This window comes from Lucilia cuprina, chromosome 5 (assembly GCF_022045245.1).
Source record: "Lucilia cuprina isolate Lc7/37 chromosome 5, ASM2204524v1, whole genome shotgun sequence".
Taxonomy (NCBI): domain Eukaryota; kingdom Metazoa; phylum Arthropoda; class Insecta; order Diptera; family Calliphoridae; genus Lucilia; species Lucilia cuprina.
The window spans coordinates 46,464,489-46,485,537 of record NC_060953.1 but is presented as its reverse complement, the minus strand read 5'-3'; the positions used below and the strand labels follow the sequence as shown (position 1 = coordinate 46,485,537).

At 30.1% G+C, this 21,049-nt stretch overlaps 1 protein-coding gene across 2 annotated transcripts in view; it reads left to right on the top strand.

Moving 5' to 3' along the window:
- Positions 1-19,700, top strand: part of LOC111681130 (LIM and SH3 domain protein Lasp) — a 29,249-nt gene extending 9,549 nt beyond the window's left edge. The window contains exons 2-6 of one of the 2 annotated variants that reach the window (XM_046951618.1): positions 12,973-13,105; positions 13,556-13,694; positions 15,779-17,098; positions 18,169-18,371; positions 18,890-19,700. In XM_046951618.1, the coding sequence (XP_046807574.1) occupies positions 12,973-13,105; positions 13,556-13,694; positions 15,779-17,098; positions 18,169-18,371; positions 18,890-19,069 (1,975 nt within the window). In that variant the 3' untranslated portion in view covers positions 19,070-19,700. The remainder of the gene's footprint in view (positions 1-12,972; positions 13,106-13,555; positions 13,695-15,778; positions 17,099-18,168; positions 18,372-18,889) is intronic. The other variant, XM_023442856.2, reaches the window with a different exon arrangement.
- The last annotated feature ends 1,349 nt before the right edge of the window (positions 19,701-21,049 follow it).

The window sequence follows — 21,049 nt, the reverse complement described above, 5'->3', positions numbered from 1 at the left end:
TTGATTGACTAAATATCCTTTCCAACTTTATAAAAAATTAGCGATTAATTTCCTTCCCCTTATTTTCGCCAATTTTTGTACTTTATATACAAGTTGCGCGAAAATTCTCCTTTCATTCAATATCATGCAATTGGTAAAATCATAAATGTTGCAAAATAATTCTCTCGTGACTGTGGATTCCATTAACAATATTTGTATTTGAAAAACATTTAACAATCGTGAACCATAAGTGCACACTACAATTATTGTGCTAAATAATATTTATTAAAAAAAAATATGAACTTTAACGCCTAAATAAAATTCACTTCATATTCATTATTAAGGCAAACATCGAATAAGCGTTTTTACAGGCAAATATAAAAGAATCCAAATTGACATAAAATAGCCAAGCCTGCATATACAAATTCTTTTTGGTAGCCTCAGCAAAAATTTTTAAATTTTTCTTAAATACTTTATCCTGCTCCATCCAATTTGAAGAGAATATGGCATAAGTTAAATTCTGAAATTCCGTCTCGATAATAGTGCCATAATAACATACAGGCATAATCTCTGCAGCCATAGAGAGAAAATAAACTATATAATAAATCAAGCTAAAAAGATCACTGGTGAAGAGTATCAAAAATACCACTGTAGAGCACATATTAATGCTGGTGAATAGTATCTGAACAAACATATAGAAAGAGATTACCTCCTCTAATTTTTGACGATATCTAAGATAAACAGAGAGACAGATAATGTATGATTTTATATTAAAAGTTATTTTCACGTTTTACTCACTCCAATAAGTCCTTATGATCTGCTATACAATCCAATAATTCTTGATTATTTTTCAATTTGGACTTTTTGGGATCTAAACCCAATTTAGTTATTCTCATACTCAAGATACGCACCTGACCACTTAATAAAGCCAAATGCATGGTGGCAAAGGAATCATGGACTATATCTTGTAGTATTAGATATGACACACCTACAAATTGATAAACATGAGCCACACAATATAAAGTCGTATTAGCATATGGATCAAAAATAAAATAAGCAGGATACATCAAATTCCATGTACCACCTACTAAACCATTTCCTAGAACCGACAATTCACCAAATACCCCAGCAGCTGTATACAAAGTAAAGAACATTTTTAATATACGATCTAAAGCCTTTAAAACTACATATTTAAAGTAGTAAGCCTCCTCTTTATCCAATGATATACGTTTATTTTGTCGCTTTATTATATCCAACATATGTTCGATATTCTGAAATTTTAATCGTATTATAATGGTCTTAATGCAACACACCAACACCGTTACCACAACAGCTAGATTTTTGATTACTTCATATAAAGTTGAGCTCACGATTAGACCTATTATCAAATGTACCGGATAGATCAATGTTACCATAATATTTATAAAGATAGCATAAGCTATATAAAGTTTACGATACTTTTCCGTTGGCAAAAAACCCAATATGCGCCAGTATATGAAATGTGAGTGAAATATAGTTTCCACTTGGGGAATTGTGATCATTATGTTGTTTGATTTCTTTTTTTTTTTTTGATATTGCGTACCCAAGTTCTTTTACCCAGTCGTATTAGGGATTAAAACACTCAACACTTGCTGCTGAAGGTTATTAATGCATTTTTTAGCATTTTTTATATATTGCGTTTTCAGGGATGCCAATATTTTAGAATAAATATTGTTATTTAAAAATTTATTAACTAATTAGTGTTTAAACGTCTATTGTAATCCCTTATACACCAGTCAAGTAACTAGTTGCATAATAATTCTGTTTCATTAAGAGAATGAAAAAATGACGCTTTGGCAACCCTCTTTCTTTTAACGAGCAATATTTACTGCGTTAAAGGTTAATGGTGCTAAATAGTTAAAGTGTTAGTAATCGTCTTATTATGTTAAATTTATGGAAAAATTATTAATAATCGTCTTATTATATAGAATTTTATAATTTCTTTAAAATATCTACACTTTAAACACATAATGATCGTAATTATTATAATTTGAGGATTTATAGATTATTACTTCTACAACAAATCAGAGACGGAAAATTGTTTGTGGGAAAATGTAAAAATTATAATATTTAACCTAAAAACATGAAATTATGCATATAGAGTCAATGCAAAATAATTGCCGGCGCAAATGTTTTTGATTGGCGGCGGCTTATAGAAAATATCGGCGGCGGTTTAACATTTTCTTCAGACTGTATAAGCGTATGTTTTATTGAAAAATCTTTATACAATAGTGTGTTACATAGAAACATGTCTCTATATAAGTCTTTTCTCCCGAAAATAGTCATTATTACAGTTATTTCTATGAAATATTTAATTTATAACAATAGAGCATGGAGTTTTTGTTACTTTTTAGTTTTTCAAAAGATATTTTTTAATTTTTCTGTAATATTGAACCTGCAAATCTAAATATAAACATACAGAGTTTTGAGTGAAAAAATATGGGGAAAATGATTTTATAAACATTTTTGGCCATTGAAAAAAAAGGGTCTTGATTTTCATTTACGTTTAACCACGTGGTTGGCTCTATTACATTTTTTGTAACGGATATACTTTTTGTAAACGAGAATGATGACAATCCACTTCTATAGAGGATGAGTGGGCACTAAAAATACACACTTAAGCTTTTTCCTGTCTGTTCGTAATCTTTGGAGTGACTATTGACTTCCTGGTAGGACATACATGTTAAAATAGCGGATGGGAAATTTGATAGTTGTACGGCTATCTGCAAATCGTATTAGATCAGGGTACCTCCCTGTAAATGCATACAAAAAAAGTGATAAAGCTGTTTACATCTTACTTTGTTATTGAATTTTGTTGTTGTTCTATAACCCGTACATTTTGTAATCGAACATTTACAATCCTATCCTATACAAACCGATGTAAAATCATCGGCAACGCAACCATTTATGTCGGCGTCGGCGGTTTACTATAGAAAATATCTGCAGCGGCTAAATTGTCGGCTCTATTTAACATTTTCTGCAGAAATTGACCTTATAAGCGTTTATATTATTGAAAAATCTCTTTATAATAGTCTGTTATATAGAAACCTGTTTCTATATAAGTTTTTTTTCTGCAGAAAATGAACATTTATAGTAGTTTTCACTATTTTAATACTAGCACAATATTGTTTGGCAACACTTTTCAATTTGCAATAAGAATTTAAAATAGTGGCAACTCCGTTCAAATTGGTGAAATTATTTTCCGAAATACATGTGGCATTCTAATCTTTATCAGCGGCTACGTATAAGCCAGCTTAGCTATTGAGCTGAAAAAAGTCGGCGGCGGCTTGCAAAATATTACCGGCTGCCAGCCGCCGCCGATTTGAGCCGTTTTGGCTTGTATCTCTGCTATCCACTTTTCGGTAAATTAATAATGATGATTTTTGTTTCCAAGTTGGTGGTAGCCTTTCTTCCTCCTATGGTAGTGTGATGTACGGCTTTGATGTTAACCAATAGGCTTTCTGCTTTGGAATACGAGTTTTAGATTTTTTTTATGTAATTTTTTTCAAGTAATCTATGAAATTATCCAAAAATATATACACTGTTTTTATTTATATGTTTTTTTTATTTAAAAAAACTCCAAATATTAATTATAGTTTTTTATTATTTCAAAGTCGATATAAGAGTATATAAAGAATAAGAATTTTTACAAATCAATAAATATGTTTTTAAATTAATACTAAAAAACCAGGCATTAAGATACAACGGCTTAGTAGAGTACTCGATAAAAATTCGAAAATGTTTTTTAAATACATCATTCTGTTCCAACCAATTTGAAGTAAACAAGGCATAAGTTAAATGATAAAATTCATACTCCATTAAACTACCGTAATAACAAACGGGAAAAATTTCACCCGCCATAGCTAAAAAGTACGAACAATAGTACATTTTGGTAAACGGATCAGTAGTAAATAAAATCACAAAAACAATAGTAACACACAAAACTACAGTGGTGCAGAATATTTGCAGAAACATATAGAAAGATATAAACTCTTCTAGTTTGTAGCGATATCTGTGGAAATAGAAAAAAAAACAAAGTTTAATATAAAATATTATATTTAGTTTTAAATCAACCTACTCTAACAGATCCTTATGATCTTGGATACACAGTAATAACTCCCGATTATTTTCGTCTTGGCTCTTCTGTTTATCTTTGCCCAGTTTAGAGAGCCTCATACCTAAAGCATGCAACTGGCCACTTAGCAAAGCCAAATGCATGGCGGCATATGTGTCATGTACAACATTCTGCACACAATACTACAAACAATATAAATACAAAACGTACGTTCCTAAAAACGACATTTTTATAATAGCGGGTCTCATCTCTGGCCAAACTAATACGCTCATCTTGCCTTCTTATAATATCGAATAAATTTTGTATTTCGTGAAATTTTAACCAAATCACTAAAGCTTTGGTGGTGCACACAAAACAAGTCAGATTAATGGCCAAATTTTCGATTACATCCGAAATGTTATTACTTTCAAATAGGCCAATCATTAGATGCAATGGATAACACACTGATATTGTAATATTAACAAACAACGAATACGCAATATAGAGTTGACGATATTTCTTCGTTGGATATAAACCCAACATGCGCCAACCAATAAAATGTCCACGAAATAATGATTTACCCTTTAAAGTTGTTTTGATCATCGTGTGGTGCACTCCGTTTATAACAGTTAATGGTGGCTGTTGGAAATAAACTAAACAAGTTGTCCTGTTTTTACGTGTTTTTCATTTAGTGTTCTAAAATTTTTCCAGATTTTAATGATAGCTGTATTTGGAAATTATTTTTTGTGAAAAAAACTAAATTAGTACTTAAAATCCGTTATTAGATAGATAGATAGATAGATAGATAGATAGATAGATAGATAGATAGATAGATAGATAGATAGATAGATATATAGATAGATATATAGATAGATAGATAGATAGATAGATAGATAGATAGATAGATAGATAGATAGATAGATAGATAGATAGATAGATAGATAGATAGATAGATAGATAGATAGATAGACAGTTATTTAGTAAGACCTATGTATATAGTACTAATGCAGAAAGTTTATTTTGAACCTCCTGAGTATTGTACGTATAAAGAGATTCCTATAAGGCCTATAAATACAAAATTGTTTTTGTATCTTCAAAAATTTGTTTGAAAACATGTTAAACGCAAGGTGAAGTGTTAAACAATATAAGGCGGTAAATGTATAAATATTTTAATACAAATTTGCCATAATTTGATAATTCATTGTATAGAATATTATTAATTAAATTATATGGCTCAAATATCAAGCGAACAAAAAAGGCGTGGGTGTGTGGTGACTGACTGCTTTTTGAGTGAGTTTAAAGTACTTTTAACATCAATCATTTGAAATATTGATGACTTAATTAACACACCATATTGAAATAATGGAATTTTTCAGATTATTTATTTTAACCCTTTTGTTCATAATGTTATTTTAAATATTTTACAAATCAAGAAATAAAATTTCTCAATCTCATTTACCTTCATTTTGAATTATATTTCTTATAAAATCATTTTGTAGACAACTAAAAATATGTTACTGTTTTCTCATTTTACTGTAAGCCTTAATATATGCAGTACTTTTTTTTAATTACTTACATCAATTAAGGGTTTAATTTTCTCTTAGGATATGTTGTTAACTTTTGTTTATTTTTTTTCTACTTCACTCTCTCTCACTCTATCTATCTCTCTCATTTAACATATTAAATTTAAACATTTAACAAGTTCATTGAACTAAATGCCGGGAATTTTTGCTCAATGGTCACTGTAAACATAAAAATAAAAAAATTACTAGCAATTTAAACATAAATAATACATTATTTTATGTCATTTTCATTTATCCACATACTCTAGAGTGCTACTTTGTTGTATTATTTAGTTGTTTGTTTGGATAATGTGTGAACAGTTTTCTGTGGACAGCATCTAGAGGTGTGAGTTAAGAATGAAGATGGGAATTCATAAGGAATTAGGAGAAGCAACATATGTTGTGTACAAATATTGAGACAAACATATTTTTTAATTCTCGAGAATTTTTTTATTTTAAAAACTTAGAAATGCCGACGAAATCGGAAATATAACTCAATTTCAAAAATCTTAAAATTTAGGTATTTAGAACAATTTCAAGAGGTTCATTATTAAATTAATTAGTACTCATAACTGATTTTGTATATATGTATGTGGTTGCAATATCTAGGTTTTTTTCAACCTAAAGTGGGTTAAATATGCTCCGGTTTACATACAATTTTTTTTTTAATTTATTTTCATATTATACAATATATTTTAGTTTGCTTTATATTGTTAAACATACACATGTTCATATGTAAAGAAATTTTAATTATTTGCAAAAAAAAAATATGTTGCTTGTGAACTTAAACATACGTTAATTAGGGTGGTTCCCAAAAAACATACAAATTTTAGAACTTAAATTTTCCAAAAAAATAGATCTTTACTTTTTCTTAAAACTCTCTAATAACTTAACACCTTCCTTATAATTTTTTTTATAAAAAAACACTATGCGACATTCATGTAGATTCTATTTTTTAAACAAACTTATTTGTATACGAAGTATGTGATATTTTGTACTTGATATACATAGTCGAAATCTATTGTTTTTTTAACCATGTCATTATGTAATCAATATCTTTTTTATTTATTTACTATTTTTCAATGCATTTTTAATAGCCATTGGTTTCTATGTTTGTGAAAAAACTATGTATGTCACTCAATTTTAATATTATTTCTTTTCCTTATTCGCCTTCTTTTGCTGATTTTGCAGTAAGTGTTATTACCGTTAGTTTTTTAAAAACACACTTTTAATTCTGAAATTTAAATTTCAATTCAAAACTGACAAAAAACAAATTTTTTTGCGAAATTTCATATACTTTTTTAGTTACTGTTCAGTTCTAGTAGTGTTTCAGTTATTTCTAATACAATTCTAGTTCAGTTCTAGTTCAGTTCTAGTGCAGTTCTAGTTCAGTTCTAGTTCAGTTCTAGTTCAGTTCTAGTTCAGTTCTAGTTCAGTTCTAGTTCAGTTCTAGTTCAGTTCTAGTTCAGTTCTAGTTCAGTTCTAGTTCAGTTCTAGTTCAGTTCTAGTTCAGTTCTAGTTCAGTTCTAGTTCAGTTCTAGTTCAGTTCTAGTTCAGTTCTAGTTCAGTTCTAGTTCAGTTCTAGTTCAGTTCTAGTTCAGTTCTAGTTCAGTTCTAGTTCAGTTCTAGTTCAGTTCTAGTTCAGTTCTAGTTCGTTCTAGTTCAGTTCTAGTTCAGTTTCTAGTTCAGTTCTATTTCAGTTCTAATTCAGTTCTAGTTCAGTTCTAGTTCAGTTCTAGTTCAGTTTAGTTTAGTTCTAGTTCAGTTCTAGTTCAGTTCTAGTTCAGTTCTAGTTCAGTTCTAGTTCAGTTCTAGTTCAGTTTAGTTCAGTTCTAGTTCAGTTCTAGTTCAGTTCTAGTTCAGTTCTAGTTCAGTTCTAGTTCAGTTCTAGTTCAGTTCTAGTTCAGTTCTAGTTCAGTTCTAGTTCAGTTCTAGTTCAGTTCTAGTTCAGTTCTAGTTCAGTTCTAGTTCAGTTCTAGTTCAGTTCTAGTTCAGTTCTAGTTCAGTTCTAGTTCAGTTCTAGTTCAGTTCTAGTTCAGTTCTAGTTCAGTTCTAGTTCAGTTCTAGTTCAGTTCTAGTTCAGTTCTAGTTCAGTTCTAGTTCAGTTCTAGTTCAGTTTAGTTCAGTTCTAGTTCAGTTCTAGTTCAGTTCTAGTTTAGTTCTAGTTCAGTTCTAGTTCAGTTCTAGTTCAGTTCTAGTTCAGTTCTAGTTCAGTTCTAGTTCAGTTCTAGTTCAGTTCTAGTTCAGTTCTAGTTCAGTTCTAGTTCAGTTCTAGTTCAGTTCTAGTTCAGTTCTAGTTCAGTCCTAGTTCAGTTCTAGTTCAGTTCTAGTTCTGTTCTAGTTCTGTTCTAGTTCTGTTCTAGTTCTGTTCTAGATCTGTTCTAGTTCTGTTCTAGTTCTGTTCTAGTTCTGTTCTAGTTCTGTTCTAGTTCTGTTCTAGTTCTGTTTTAGTTCTGTTCTAGTTCTGTTCTAGTTTGTTCTAGTTGTGTTCTAGTTCTGTTCTGATTCTGATTTAGGTCTGTTGTTTTTCTATTCTAGATCTTTTCTAGTTCGATTGTATTTCTGTTCTAGTTTTGTTCTAATTCTGTTCTAGATCTTCGTGAGAAGGGTATATATAAGTTTGTCATTCCGTTTGTAATTTCTATAATATAATTTTCCGACCCTATAAAGTATATATATTCTGGATCCTTATAGATAGCGGAGTCGATTAAGCCATGTCCGTCTGTCTGTCTGTCCGTCCGTCTGTCTGTATATAAGATTCGGCACAGCCGAATATAGAAATATTACTTGTTTAGTTCTATTGTAGTTCTGTTCCAGTTCTGTTCTAGATCTCGTTTAGTTCTATTGTAGTTCTGTTCTTAACTAAAGTTTTGGTTCAGTAAAGTTCCTGTTTATAAAAATTTTCCATAATATTATTTCTTATATATCAACCTTTTTTATATACATATATTTTCCTTTACCCCCTCATTGTTTTTATTAACTTTTCGTTGGCTCCTATAAGTAAAGAAATTAAGTATTCATTCGATGATAATGATACCAAATAAATAATACCAACCGCAATTCCATATTAATTCTTTGCCCCCACAGGAAAAAAAGTAAAAAAAAATAAAAACTATATGTGTTATTGTGGCAAATAATGAGAAAGTGTTTCTCCAATTCAATAGCAACACTTTTTTTGCATACGAAACACAAATACATAAGTACATACATATGTATGTAGTAAAAAATGTGCCAGTTGTTGGTCGATGGTGCAGTAAGTGAGGATTGAGGGTTGGTTTCGCATTTACCAAGAATATAGTTTTTTTATTGTTTGTTAAACAATAACATGATTTTAATCGAAAGATAACAAGCCAATTTCTGACTTCAGAGCAAGAGAGAAAAAATCAAAGCAAACAATAAATAACATGGGCATGCAAACAGTGTTGTTGCAAATGGAAATATTTAACACAATTTGCGCAAATTTTTATGTTAAAATAGTCATGTTTAAAATAATAAAAAAAGGGGTTCTACAAGTTGTAGAAAAAACTTATGATTTTAGTTATTAATGGAAGAAATTTTATTATTTTTATTACAAAATTCACCATTCATGTTTTGTGGTAAAAAATATTTTCTGTTTAGTTTCAAAGATTTCATTTCTGATATCATTTAATTTACCATCTCTGGTAACCACTTATAATATTATAGAGAAAAATAATAATAAAATTTTGTTTGTTTAATATTTTAATTAAATTATTGATTTTCATGGGTTAAATGAGGTTATATGATTATTATTTTTTTGTATCTTTTTAATTTTAATATATTTTTTTTTAATTTTTACATTGTCAATTAAAATAATTGACATGTAATTCTCATGCTGCCATCATATCCCTAGTTAATTTTTATTTTTAATTGAGAACAACAACAAAAATAAAACAATAAAAAAAATATAAAATAATAAGCGCGAAAGATGAAAAAAATAATGTGAAAATAATATTTAAATATCTGTTAACTATAACATGAAGAAAATTTAGTTCAGTTTCAGTTCTAGTTCAGTTCTATTTCAGTTCTAGTTTAGTTCAGTTTCAGTTCAGTTTCAGTTCAGTTTCAGTTCAGTTTCAGTTCAGTTTCAGTTCAGTTTCAGTTCAGTTTCATTTCAGTTTCAGTTCAGTTTCAGTTCAGTTTCAGTTCAGTTTCAGTTCAGTTCAGTTTCAGTTCAGTTTCAGTTCAGTTTCAGTTCAGTTTCAGTTTCAGTTTCAGTTCAGTTTCAGTTCAGTTTCAGTTCAGTTTCAGTTCAGTTTCAGTTCAGTTTCAGTTCAGTTTCAGTTCAGTTTCAGTTCAGTTTCAGTTCAGTTTCAGTTCAGTTTCAGTTCAGTTTCAGTTCAGTTTCTGTTCAGTTTCAGTTCAGTTTCAGTTCAGTTTCAGTTTCAGTTCAGTTGCAGTTCAGTTTCAGTTCCGATTCAGTTTCAGTTCAGTTTTTGTTTAGTTCCAATTCTCACCCAAAGCAATTTTAGTTCAGTTTATTTTACGTTAAAAGAAACATATGTTGAGTTAACATAGTCTATGACAATGTCAAAGAAATATTTTAAGTAGATAATTGTAGCAGATCATTTGCCAAGTTTTTTTGTTCTGTTATTTTAATAAACAGCTATTGTGGAATATATACCAAGTACTCGTGTTCACAAATTAACATAAAAACCCATTGAACTAAATAAAATGGAACCTGGATATAGTTGCAATTGTAACATCTACAATATGTACAACGAAATCTATTTTTATGTCTAGTTTTACTTTCATTTTTTGCATATAAATTTAGAAGATTAAAAATAAATATGTATGTATGTACGTTCGTCGTACCTACTTATATAAATATTTTTACATTTGCCAAACCAACAAAAGTCAGCCACATTATCTCATATCCAGTACAACCAAAACGAATAGTTTATATAATAATAAAGAAACAAAAGTTTTAAAAAATTATTATAAATCAAACTACAGACAACTTGTACTTTAAATAATTGCCATAAAAATAAATAGAACATAAACTATTCGAATGTTTTGAAAAAAAACTACTAATAAAAAACTAGAATAAAATGTATCATAAAAATTAAAATATGTTTAGGAAAAAAAAGTGAATTTGTTATACTTCAAATAAAACAGAAAACCGTTTTAATTTGTTGACATCATCATGTTCAATTACACAAGATATTTGACTGCTGATATCTATACAGTTAGATCTGATCAGATTATATGAATACTATTAGTAGTATGTATTTACTTTGTATCACCAACATCATCACACTTTCCGCTTCGAAAATGGTTGCAGCTAATGAAGTAGAAAAATAAAATAACAACAAATATTTGTTTAATAAAATCGCAAAAAAAGAAATCGTTTAGTTTTTAAATTCAATTAACAAATATTGTGTAATTCTTTTGATATACATACATATATATACTTTTTTGCTTAATTCAAATTTATTGCTTTTTTTATACAGCACATCATTGAAATGTGCCATACGTTTTTGTTTTATTTATTTTTTGCTTAAAAAAAGGATTGTCTCTACAATTAAAGCTTTTTTTCTAAATATTTGAAATCAAAATTTATTTGAAATTGTTTACACACAAAAATAGTTCAATGTTGGAAAGCAAAAACTGTGATCAAGCAATCGAAAGTGCTGGCAAAATGTTGGAATGAATTAAAGAGAAAACCAGTAATGCCAACTGAAGTAATAAATTTTGCCAAATTATCTCTTTAGCTCTTTTTACTTCAGTTTTAGTTGAATTCAGTTCTAGTTCAGTTCTAGTTCAGTTCTAGTTCAGTTCTAGTTCAGTTCTAGTTCAGTTCTAGTTCAGTTCTAGTTCAGTTCTGGTTCAGTTCTAGTTCAGTTCTAGTTCAGTTCTAATTCAGTTCTAATTCAGTTCTAGTTCAGTTCTAGTTCAGTTCTAGTTCAGTTCTAGTTCAGTTCTAGTTCAGTTCTAGTTCAGTTCTAGTTCAGTTCTAGTTCAGTTCAGTTCTAGTTCAGTTCTAGTTCAGTTCTAGTTCAGTTCTAGTTCAGTTCTAGTTCTAGTTCAGTTCTAGTTTAGTTCTAGTTCAGTTCTAGTTCAGTTCTAGTTCAATTCTAGTTCAGTTCTAGTTCAGTTCTAGTTCAGTTCTAGTTCAGTTCTAGTTCAGTTCTAGTTCAGTTCTAGTTCAGTTCTAGTTCAGTTCTAGTTCAGTTCTAGTTCAGTTCTAGTTCAGTTCTAGTTCAGTTCTAGTTCAGTTCTAGTTCAGTTCTAGTTCAGTTCTAGTTCAGTTCTAGTTCAGTTCTAGTTCAGTTCTAGTTCAGTTCTAGTTCAGTTCTAGTTCAGTTCTAGTTCAGTTCTAGTTCAGTTCTAGTTCAGTTCTAGTTCAGTTCTAGTTCAGTTCTATTTCAGTTCTATTTCAGTTCTGGTTCAGTTCTGGTTCAGTTCTAGTTCAGTTCTAGTTCAGTTCTAGTTCAGTTCTAGTTCAGTTCTAGTTCAGTTCTAGTTCAGTTCTAGTTCAGTTCTAGTTCAGTTCTAGTTCAGTTCTAGTTCAGTTCTAGTTCAGTTCTAGTTCAGTTCTAGTTCAGTTCTAGTTCAGTTCTAGTTCAGTTCTAGTTCAGTTCTAGTTCAGTTCTAGTTCAGTTCTAGTTCAGTTCTAGTTCAGTTCTAGTTCAGTTCTAGTTCAGTTCTAGTTCAGTTCTAGTTCAGTTCTAGTTCAGTTCTAGTTCAGTTTTAGTTCAGTTATAGTTCAGTTATAGTTCGGTTCTAGTTCAGTTCTAGTTCAGTTCTAGTTCAGTTCTAGTTCAGTTCTAGTTCAGTTCTAGTTCAGTTCTAGTTCAGTTCTAGTTCAGTTCTAGTTCAGTTCTAGTTCAGTTCTAGTTCAGTTTTAGTTCAGTTCTAGTTCAGTTCTAGTTCAGTTCTAGTTCAGTTCTAGTTCAGTTCTAGTTCAGTTCTAGTTCAGTTCTAGTTCAGTTCTAGTTCAGTTCTAGTTCAGTTCTAGTTCAGTTCTAGTTCAGTTCTAGTTCAGTTCTAGTTCAGTTCTAGCTCAGTTCTAGCTCAGTTCTAGTTCAGTTCTAGTTCAGTTCTAGTTCAGTTCTAGTTCAGTTCTAGTTCAGTTCTAGTTCAGTTCTAATCCAGTTCTAGTTTAGTTCTAATCCAGTTCTAGTTCTGTTCTAGTTCCAGTTCAGTTCTGGTTCTGATTTAGTTTTTGTTCAGTTCTAGTTCAGTTCTAGATTCAGGCCTAGTTCAGTTCTAGATTCAGTTTAATTCTCTTTCTAACCTTTTTAAAAATATTTCAAAAATATAAAAGTTTTTTATTAATTCCTTAGTATTAAAATATTTTTTCATATCTATTTACAGACACATTCCAAAGGCCAAAGCAACAGCTATTGCAGATACGCCCGAATTAAAAAGAATAGCGGAAAATACAAAAATCCAATCGAATGTAAAGTATCATGAAGATTTTGAAAAGGCTAAAGGCAAATTTACCCAGGTCAGTCTCAACAACAGCAACAAAACATTTTTGTATATGTAATGTTGTAGTTTTTCTTTTTTTTGAATAACATTATTTTGTAACAAACAATTCGAATGTATTCGATGGAATAAAACACCGTAAAAAAGGCGTTAACTTGTTCATAGTAAAACAAAAATCGTAAAAATAAAATTCAAAATATTGCGTTACTTTGGCCTCTACCATCACCGGTATCATACTATGATTTAATTTCATTCCATTCCATATTCGCTTAAATGGAGTGAGAAGAAGTAATGTTTGCCCACTTGGCTTGAGGCCAAGATATAATATTTAGTTTTAGATTTTTTTAAGTTTATATTTCTAACCTCTTTTTATTATATTTTCGTTTAACTCATTTAATAATTCCACCTCATGTTTATCTGTCTTTTACACTTACTTCTCCTTATCCCACTTGTGGAACATTGATGACAGGTCGCCGATGATCCTGAAACGTTGCGTATTAAACAAAATACAAAAATCATATCAAATGTGGCCTATCATGGTGATTTGGAGAAAAAAGCTGCCATGGAAAAACAACGCGGTGCCGCTGAAGCCTCTGACAATTTAAAAGGTATTAAGAGAAAATCATTAAAAAATCTTTTATGTTCCAGATAGACAATCAACTATGAACGTAGTACATACGGATGTACTTTTCGCCTATTTATTTTTCTAATATTCAAAAATTCTTAATGCATGATATAAATTGTATGTTTTATTTTGCACGAAAGTCCAAATGTGTCTTATATATTTCAACAAATTAATTTAATTATTTCACTCAAACATAAATCGGTGTGAGAGCATGACTTTTGATTACGTCAATAATTCGCGTGTGAATTTAATTTAATGTTTATTTAATAAATTTCATTTTCAATAGATAGTTTTGTTTGCTATATTTGTTATTGGTTTTCTAGCTAAATCATTTCCTAATTGTGCTTTTAAATGTTCATTAATTAAATTAGCTAATTTAGTGTAATCTATAGTCTTACTAGATAGCATTATTGAAACTGAATTGATATGTGAGATATATAGATAATATTTTATTATCAATCATTAATGTCAACTGTGTTTGTGTAGTAAACTTCCTGGAAAATTTCAAGTGGTAAAAAACATGCTAAAAATCAAATATTTATATGCAGAACTTGAAATGAAGCAAAACTATTTCAGAGTATAGCAAACACTTATGTATATTAAACTGAAATAGAGTAGAAATAGAACAGATATGAACTATAACTGATCAGGAACTAAACTATGAACTGAACTAGAACTGAACTAGAACTGAACTAGAACTGAACTAGAACTGAACTAGAACTGAACTAGAACTGAACTAGAACTGAACTAGAACTGAACTAGAACTGAACTAGAACTGAACTAGAACTGAACTAGAACTGAACTAGAACTGAACTAGAACTAAACTAGAACTGAACTAGAACTGAACTAGAACTGAACTAGAATTGAACTAGAACTGAACTAGATTTGAACTAGAACTGAACTAGAACTAAACTAGAACTGAACTAGAACTGAATTAGAACTGAAATAGAACTGAACAAGAACTGAACTAGAACTGAACTAGAACTAAACTAGAATTGAACTAGAACTGAACTAGAACTGAACTAGAACTGAACTAGAACTAGAACTAGAACTGAACTAGAACTAGACTAGAACTGAACTAGACTAAAACTGAACTAGACTAAAACTGAACTAGAACTGAACTAGAACTGATCTAGAACTGAACTAGAACTGAACTAGAACTGAACTAGAACTGAACTAGAACTGAACTAGAACTGAACTAGAACTGAACTAGAACAGAACTAGAACTGAACTAGAACTGAACTAGAACTGAACTAGAACTGAACTAGAACTGAACTAGAACTGAACTAGAACTGAACTAGAACTGAACTAGAACTGAACTAGAACTGAACTAGAACTGAACTAGAACTGAACTAGAACTGAACTAGAACTGAACTAGAACTGAATTAGTACTGAACTAGAACTGAACTAGAACTGAAGTAGAACTAAACTAGAACTGAACTAGAACTGAACTACAACTGTACTAGAACTGAAGTAGAACTGAACTAGAACTGATCTAGAACTGAACTAGATCTGAACTAGAACTAAGAACGTGAAATAAAAACCTATATTATTAAATTAGAATAGAAGATGTTCAACTGAATTCAAATAACTTAGTTCTCGATATATTTATAACTTAAAAAGAAATACCGCAAATTAATTTTGGAGTTTAAGGAAATGCTGTTCTTTTATGTTTAAGTTGTTGATACATATTTTATTAGATGTATTTTATTTTTCCATTATTTTTAACAACTAATTATAATTTTCCTTTTATTTTCATATTTCCCCCATTTTTATTTTATGTTTTTTTGTGTCATCCTGTATGTTGCTTGTTTTGTGAAATATAAACTCAACTTCACCATTAACATAATTTATAATTCACCATAAACACACCACCATTTATATCATCATTGAACCAATCCAATACAAATTACAAACACTATTTTCAACACTCTTGTGTGTATTATGTTAAAAAATATTTAATGAAAAATTATCAATGTCAACAACCTAATTGGAAACTCAACAAAAATATACTCACCACACAAAAATAATGTAAACAAAAAACCGGTTTTGACAAAATTTTAATAGATGAATCGGAATATTTCTCAGAACAATTGGCAGCTGAACAATTCGCTCAATACGCCCAAATACAAACATCCCATTCACCATTGCCACCACAACAAATGTCCCCACGTTTGCCAATGCAACAGCAGCAGCAACAATACCACTATACAACACAACAACAGGCAATGCCACCACCACCCATACACCATCAACAACATAATACTGCTCATATTGTGCCTAGCAATCAGGCAGGTACCACACAAGTCTACCAACAACACAATAACACTAGTAGACAACAACAGCAAACATCACAAACACTTGCACAACAACAACAACAAATTCACCATCAACATCAATATGCTACACCACTACAGCAACAACAGCAGCAACAATTTATACAACATGAACAGCAACAACAATATCAACACTATCAACAACCACAAACATTGCGTCAATTAACCCCACAACAACAGCAACAACAACAAATGCAACTTCAACAGCAACAAGGCATAAAACAATCTTCTCATTTATATCCATCTTCTACTTCGACAGCAACCAATGTGCAACAGCAACATCAACAACAGCAGCAACAGCAACATCAGTTGCAACAACAGCAATATCAACAACCTAGTAATACATATAATCAATTGCGCTCAGCTATATTACAAAGTTCCCATCATCCAACTGGTGGCCTACAGGCCGATTCCTCCCAATCTTCAACACCAACCTCTTCCTCCACTCCCTCTTCATATGCTTACGATCAGTACGACAATAAAAACTATTCCAGACCACAAGCACCACCAACATCACAACAACAACCACCAACACACTCTCAATTGTATCAGCAACACCAACAACAACAGCAACAACAACATCACATTAACAATAACATCAACAACACTGCTACACTACAAAACAATAACGGTGCTCCAATTGCCACCCACCATCAACAACAAACCTCTTCCGCTTCCTCTTACACTTCCCCCGGATCCAACAATCCCGGCAATAATGCTTCTGCTACTCAACAATTATTTTCCAACACTAATTACAATAATTATTCATCAGCAACTAATTTGCCAACACCATCCTCATCATCTGGCCAAAATTCATTTGCTTCGTCCGCCAGTGCTGCTGGTGGTGGTGGTGGGGGTTCACTAAATAACGGTGGTGTCCAGCAGACATCGCATCACCATCATCATCATGCCAATAGCAATGGTGTTGTCATGAACGGTAGCATTGGTAAAATAGCTGACTATGATCCACTATCCGATGGTCCACGTAATTTACCGAATCCAAATAGACAAAGTACTACCCTGATCTATAGTTCCGATAGTCGTGGTAATGGTGAGTAGTTAGTTGTAGTTAATGTTTTTTTTTTAAATGCTAAAAACCTGTAAAATGTTGAAAACTATCTTTCTTTTTGTTTTCCAAAAGAAAAAAATGTATTCACAAAGATGTGAACAAAGGAATTGAAACACATTGTGAATTTGTATCGACAGATAAAAATATTGGCGAACAATCGATAAGAACTGGACTCGAATTTTAGTAATACCAAACTAAATGAGGACTAAAATAGTACATAAACAGAACTAGAACAGAACTAGAACAGAACTAGAACAGAACTAGAACAGAACTAGAACAGAACTAGAACAGAACTAGAACAGAACTAGAACAGAACTAGAACAGAACTAGAACAGAACTAGAACAGAACAGAACTAGAACAGAACAGAACTAGAACAGAACTAGAACAGAACTAGAACAGAACTAGAACAGAACTAGAACTAGAACAGAACTAGAACAGAACAGAACTAGAACAGAACTAAAACAGAAATAGAAGAAAAATAGAACAATACTTGAAATAGAACGGAATTAGAAATTGAATTGTCCATGAATATTGGCATAATTATTTTTATATTATATTAATATTCCTCTCGATTTTTAAGGATATTTTCCAGTAATAATTAAAGTCCAAAACAGTTTAAAAATGATCTCTTTGGATTTAAAGATTTTTTGAGTTAAACATAAATCGGTTTTTATTATTTATTTTACCACAAAGCATATTATTCCATCACAACTTCGCTTTATGTGTAAATGTGTGTTTGAAGCTTTTTTATATAATTTGTTTAATTGTATGCATTTGCTTAATAAATTGTTCTAATTAATTGTTTTAATTTAAATAGAAATTTAATGTTTTTTCAAGATTTAGGAATATATTAAATATTTGTTTCATTCAATGAAGAAATACCTAAAACATTGTGGGCGCTGAATTCAATTGCAATCAAAATGAGGCAATAATGGTTCCACTGTTTATTATTTTGTATTATTTATGAAATTTATTTCTTTAATTTTGCAAATTTCGTTTTTTTATGTTCGGTTTTTTTATTTGACTTTTTTCTTTATTTTGCTATATTCAGTTAATAATTCTTATCCAAAACGCATTGGTTCGGTTGCCGATATTGATCCTGTTAATGGTATTTATGGTTCTTTGTCAGCTGAACAACAATTACAACAGCAGCAACAACAACATCATTTACAACAACAGCAACAATATTATCAACAGCAACAACAACAACAGATACATCACAGTGTACAGCCAAAACAATCGAAACAAAGTTTGGTAAGTATTAAATTTGATGAAATTATTTTATATAAATGCTGAAATTAAATTCGATTTAGGTTAGAACTAATCTAGCACTGATCTAGAATTGAACCAGAACTAAACTAGAAGTAAACTAAAATAAAACTGGACTGGAACTGAACTAGAACTAGAACTAATCCACAACTGAACTAGAACTAAACTAAAACTGAACTAGAAACTGAACTAGAACTGAACTAGAAATGAACTAGAAATGAACTAGAACTGAACTAGAACTGAACTAGAACTGAACTAGAACTGAACTAGAACTAAATTAGAACTGAACTAGAACTGAACTGGAACTGAACTAGAACTGAACTGGAACTGAACTAGAACTGAACTAGAACTGAACTAGAACTGAAATAGAACTGAACTAGAACTAAACTAGAAATGATTATATATGCTAGAATTAGAACTGAAATAGATCTGAACTAGATCTGTTACATAAATGCATAAGAACTTTAAATAAACGTAAACTAACTAATTATTTTTTCTTTTAGCGAGTTTATCGTGCTCTATACGATTACGAAGCTCAGGATGTTGATGAAGTTAGTTTCCGTGAAGGTGATATTATATTCGAAGTGGAATCAATTGATTCGGGCTGGATGACTGGTCGTGTAGAACGTACTGGTAAAACTGGTATGTTGCCTGCTAATTATGTAGAGAATGCGGTTATATAATAGGGAATGAATACAACTGTTGCCAGTAAGAATAAGGCCAATAGTAATAATAATGTTAACAACAACAACAAAAATATCACGAACACCACCAATGTCGGTAGTAATGGCATCAAAAATAATAAAATGATTAAAAATGGCCATGGCAACAGCCAACCTAACAACCACAACAACACCAACGGCACGAACGGTAGCAGCAATAATACTTTACTTATAAACAACAATGGACCCCCAGCACCGCTTATCAATCGACGTAGTAATTTAATGACTACGTCACGTAGTAATTTACGTCAAGGTAGTAGCATTAATAATTTGTCATCTAAACAAAGTTGCTGTTGTTGTACAAATCATATTGCTGTTATTATAATATTATGCGTCTATTTAGCTCTTGTATTTATAATATTCACAAATGTCTTTTTCGATGATAATAGAAATAGCAATAACAACGAAAATAATAATAATAACAATAAAAATACTATTAAACATAAATCGCAAATACATGGAGGAGGTGTTGATGCGCACTCCAAGGAAGATGAACGAACACAACAACAAAATTTCTATTATTATTTACTAAATCATGTATTTTAACCCTAGAAATATCTATAAAAATTGGGAAATATTTTTTTTACTCTTATCTAACAATTGTTTTATTAAAGTTTATTATTAAAATGTAATCAGGGTTTCGATTTCAAAATTTAAATTTTGAAAATTTATATTTATTTAATTTTTTTATATTTTTTTTTTAATATTTCTAGTAAAGAAATATAAAATATTTTTTTATATATACAAATATACTACTTACATAAATACACACACATACAATGAATTAAGACCAATTTTATATTATAACTAATAATAACAACAATTGTATATTTTTAGCAGCTTTAATTTATAAATTCAAAATCTATATTTAAACAAAATTGTTTGCAAAATATCTAACTAAAAGGAAGAAAATTTAATTTTTTTTATTTCAATAAATAATTTGAAAAACAAATTATGTAAATGAATTTATATTTAAGTTATTGTTAGATTTGTGTAATGAAATTTTTGCAACAAAATTACTACAGGATATATGGCAAAATTTTATAAAACTTATAAAATTTGGTGAAGTATGTTTTGGTATTTAACGAAATTTTTTTCATAAAGAAAGATTATTTTAAAGAATTTAAAAAAAGTAGAGAATTCATGGAAAAATTTGAGAATTTTTTAGAAAATTTCAAAATTTTCGAAAAATTAATAACACTGTTCAAGATTTTTTGTGAAAAAAATCGAAATTTAGAGATCAAAGTATACTTTTTTAAAGCTTAAAGCAGCTTTGTCTAGACTTTAGAATAGGCTATTGTCTAGACTTTAGACGTGACTACAGACTAGATTATATAATTAACTATAGACTAGACTTTAGACTAGTCTATTGGCCTGATTATAGACTAGTCTTTTGGCTAGACTATAGACTAGTCTATTGGCCTGACTATAGACTAGCCTATTGGTTAGAATATAGACTAGTCTTTTGGCTAGACTGTAGTCTAAACTTAAGACTAGACTATTGATTAGACCAAAGACTAGACTAATGTCTAGACTTTAGAATAGATTATTGTCTAGACTTAAGACTTGACTACAGACTAGATTATATACTTAACTATAGACTAGTCTATTGGCTAGACTATAGACTTGTCTATTGGCTAGAATATAGACTAGTCTATTGGCTAGAATATAGACTAGTCTATTGACTAGACTATAGACTAGAGTATGGACTAGTCTATTGGTTAGACTATAGACTAGTCTATTGGCTAAACTAAAGAATAGTCTATTGGCTGGACTATATACTAGTCTATTGGCCTGACTATAGACTAGACTGTAGACTAAACTATACACTATACTATAGATTAGATCAAAGACTAGACTAATGTCTAGACTATAGACTTTGTTATAGCTCACAGACTAGACTATAGATTAAACTGTAGATTAGACTATAGTCTAGAATGT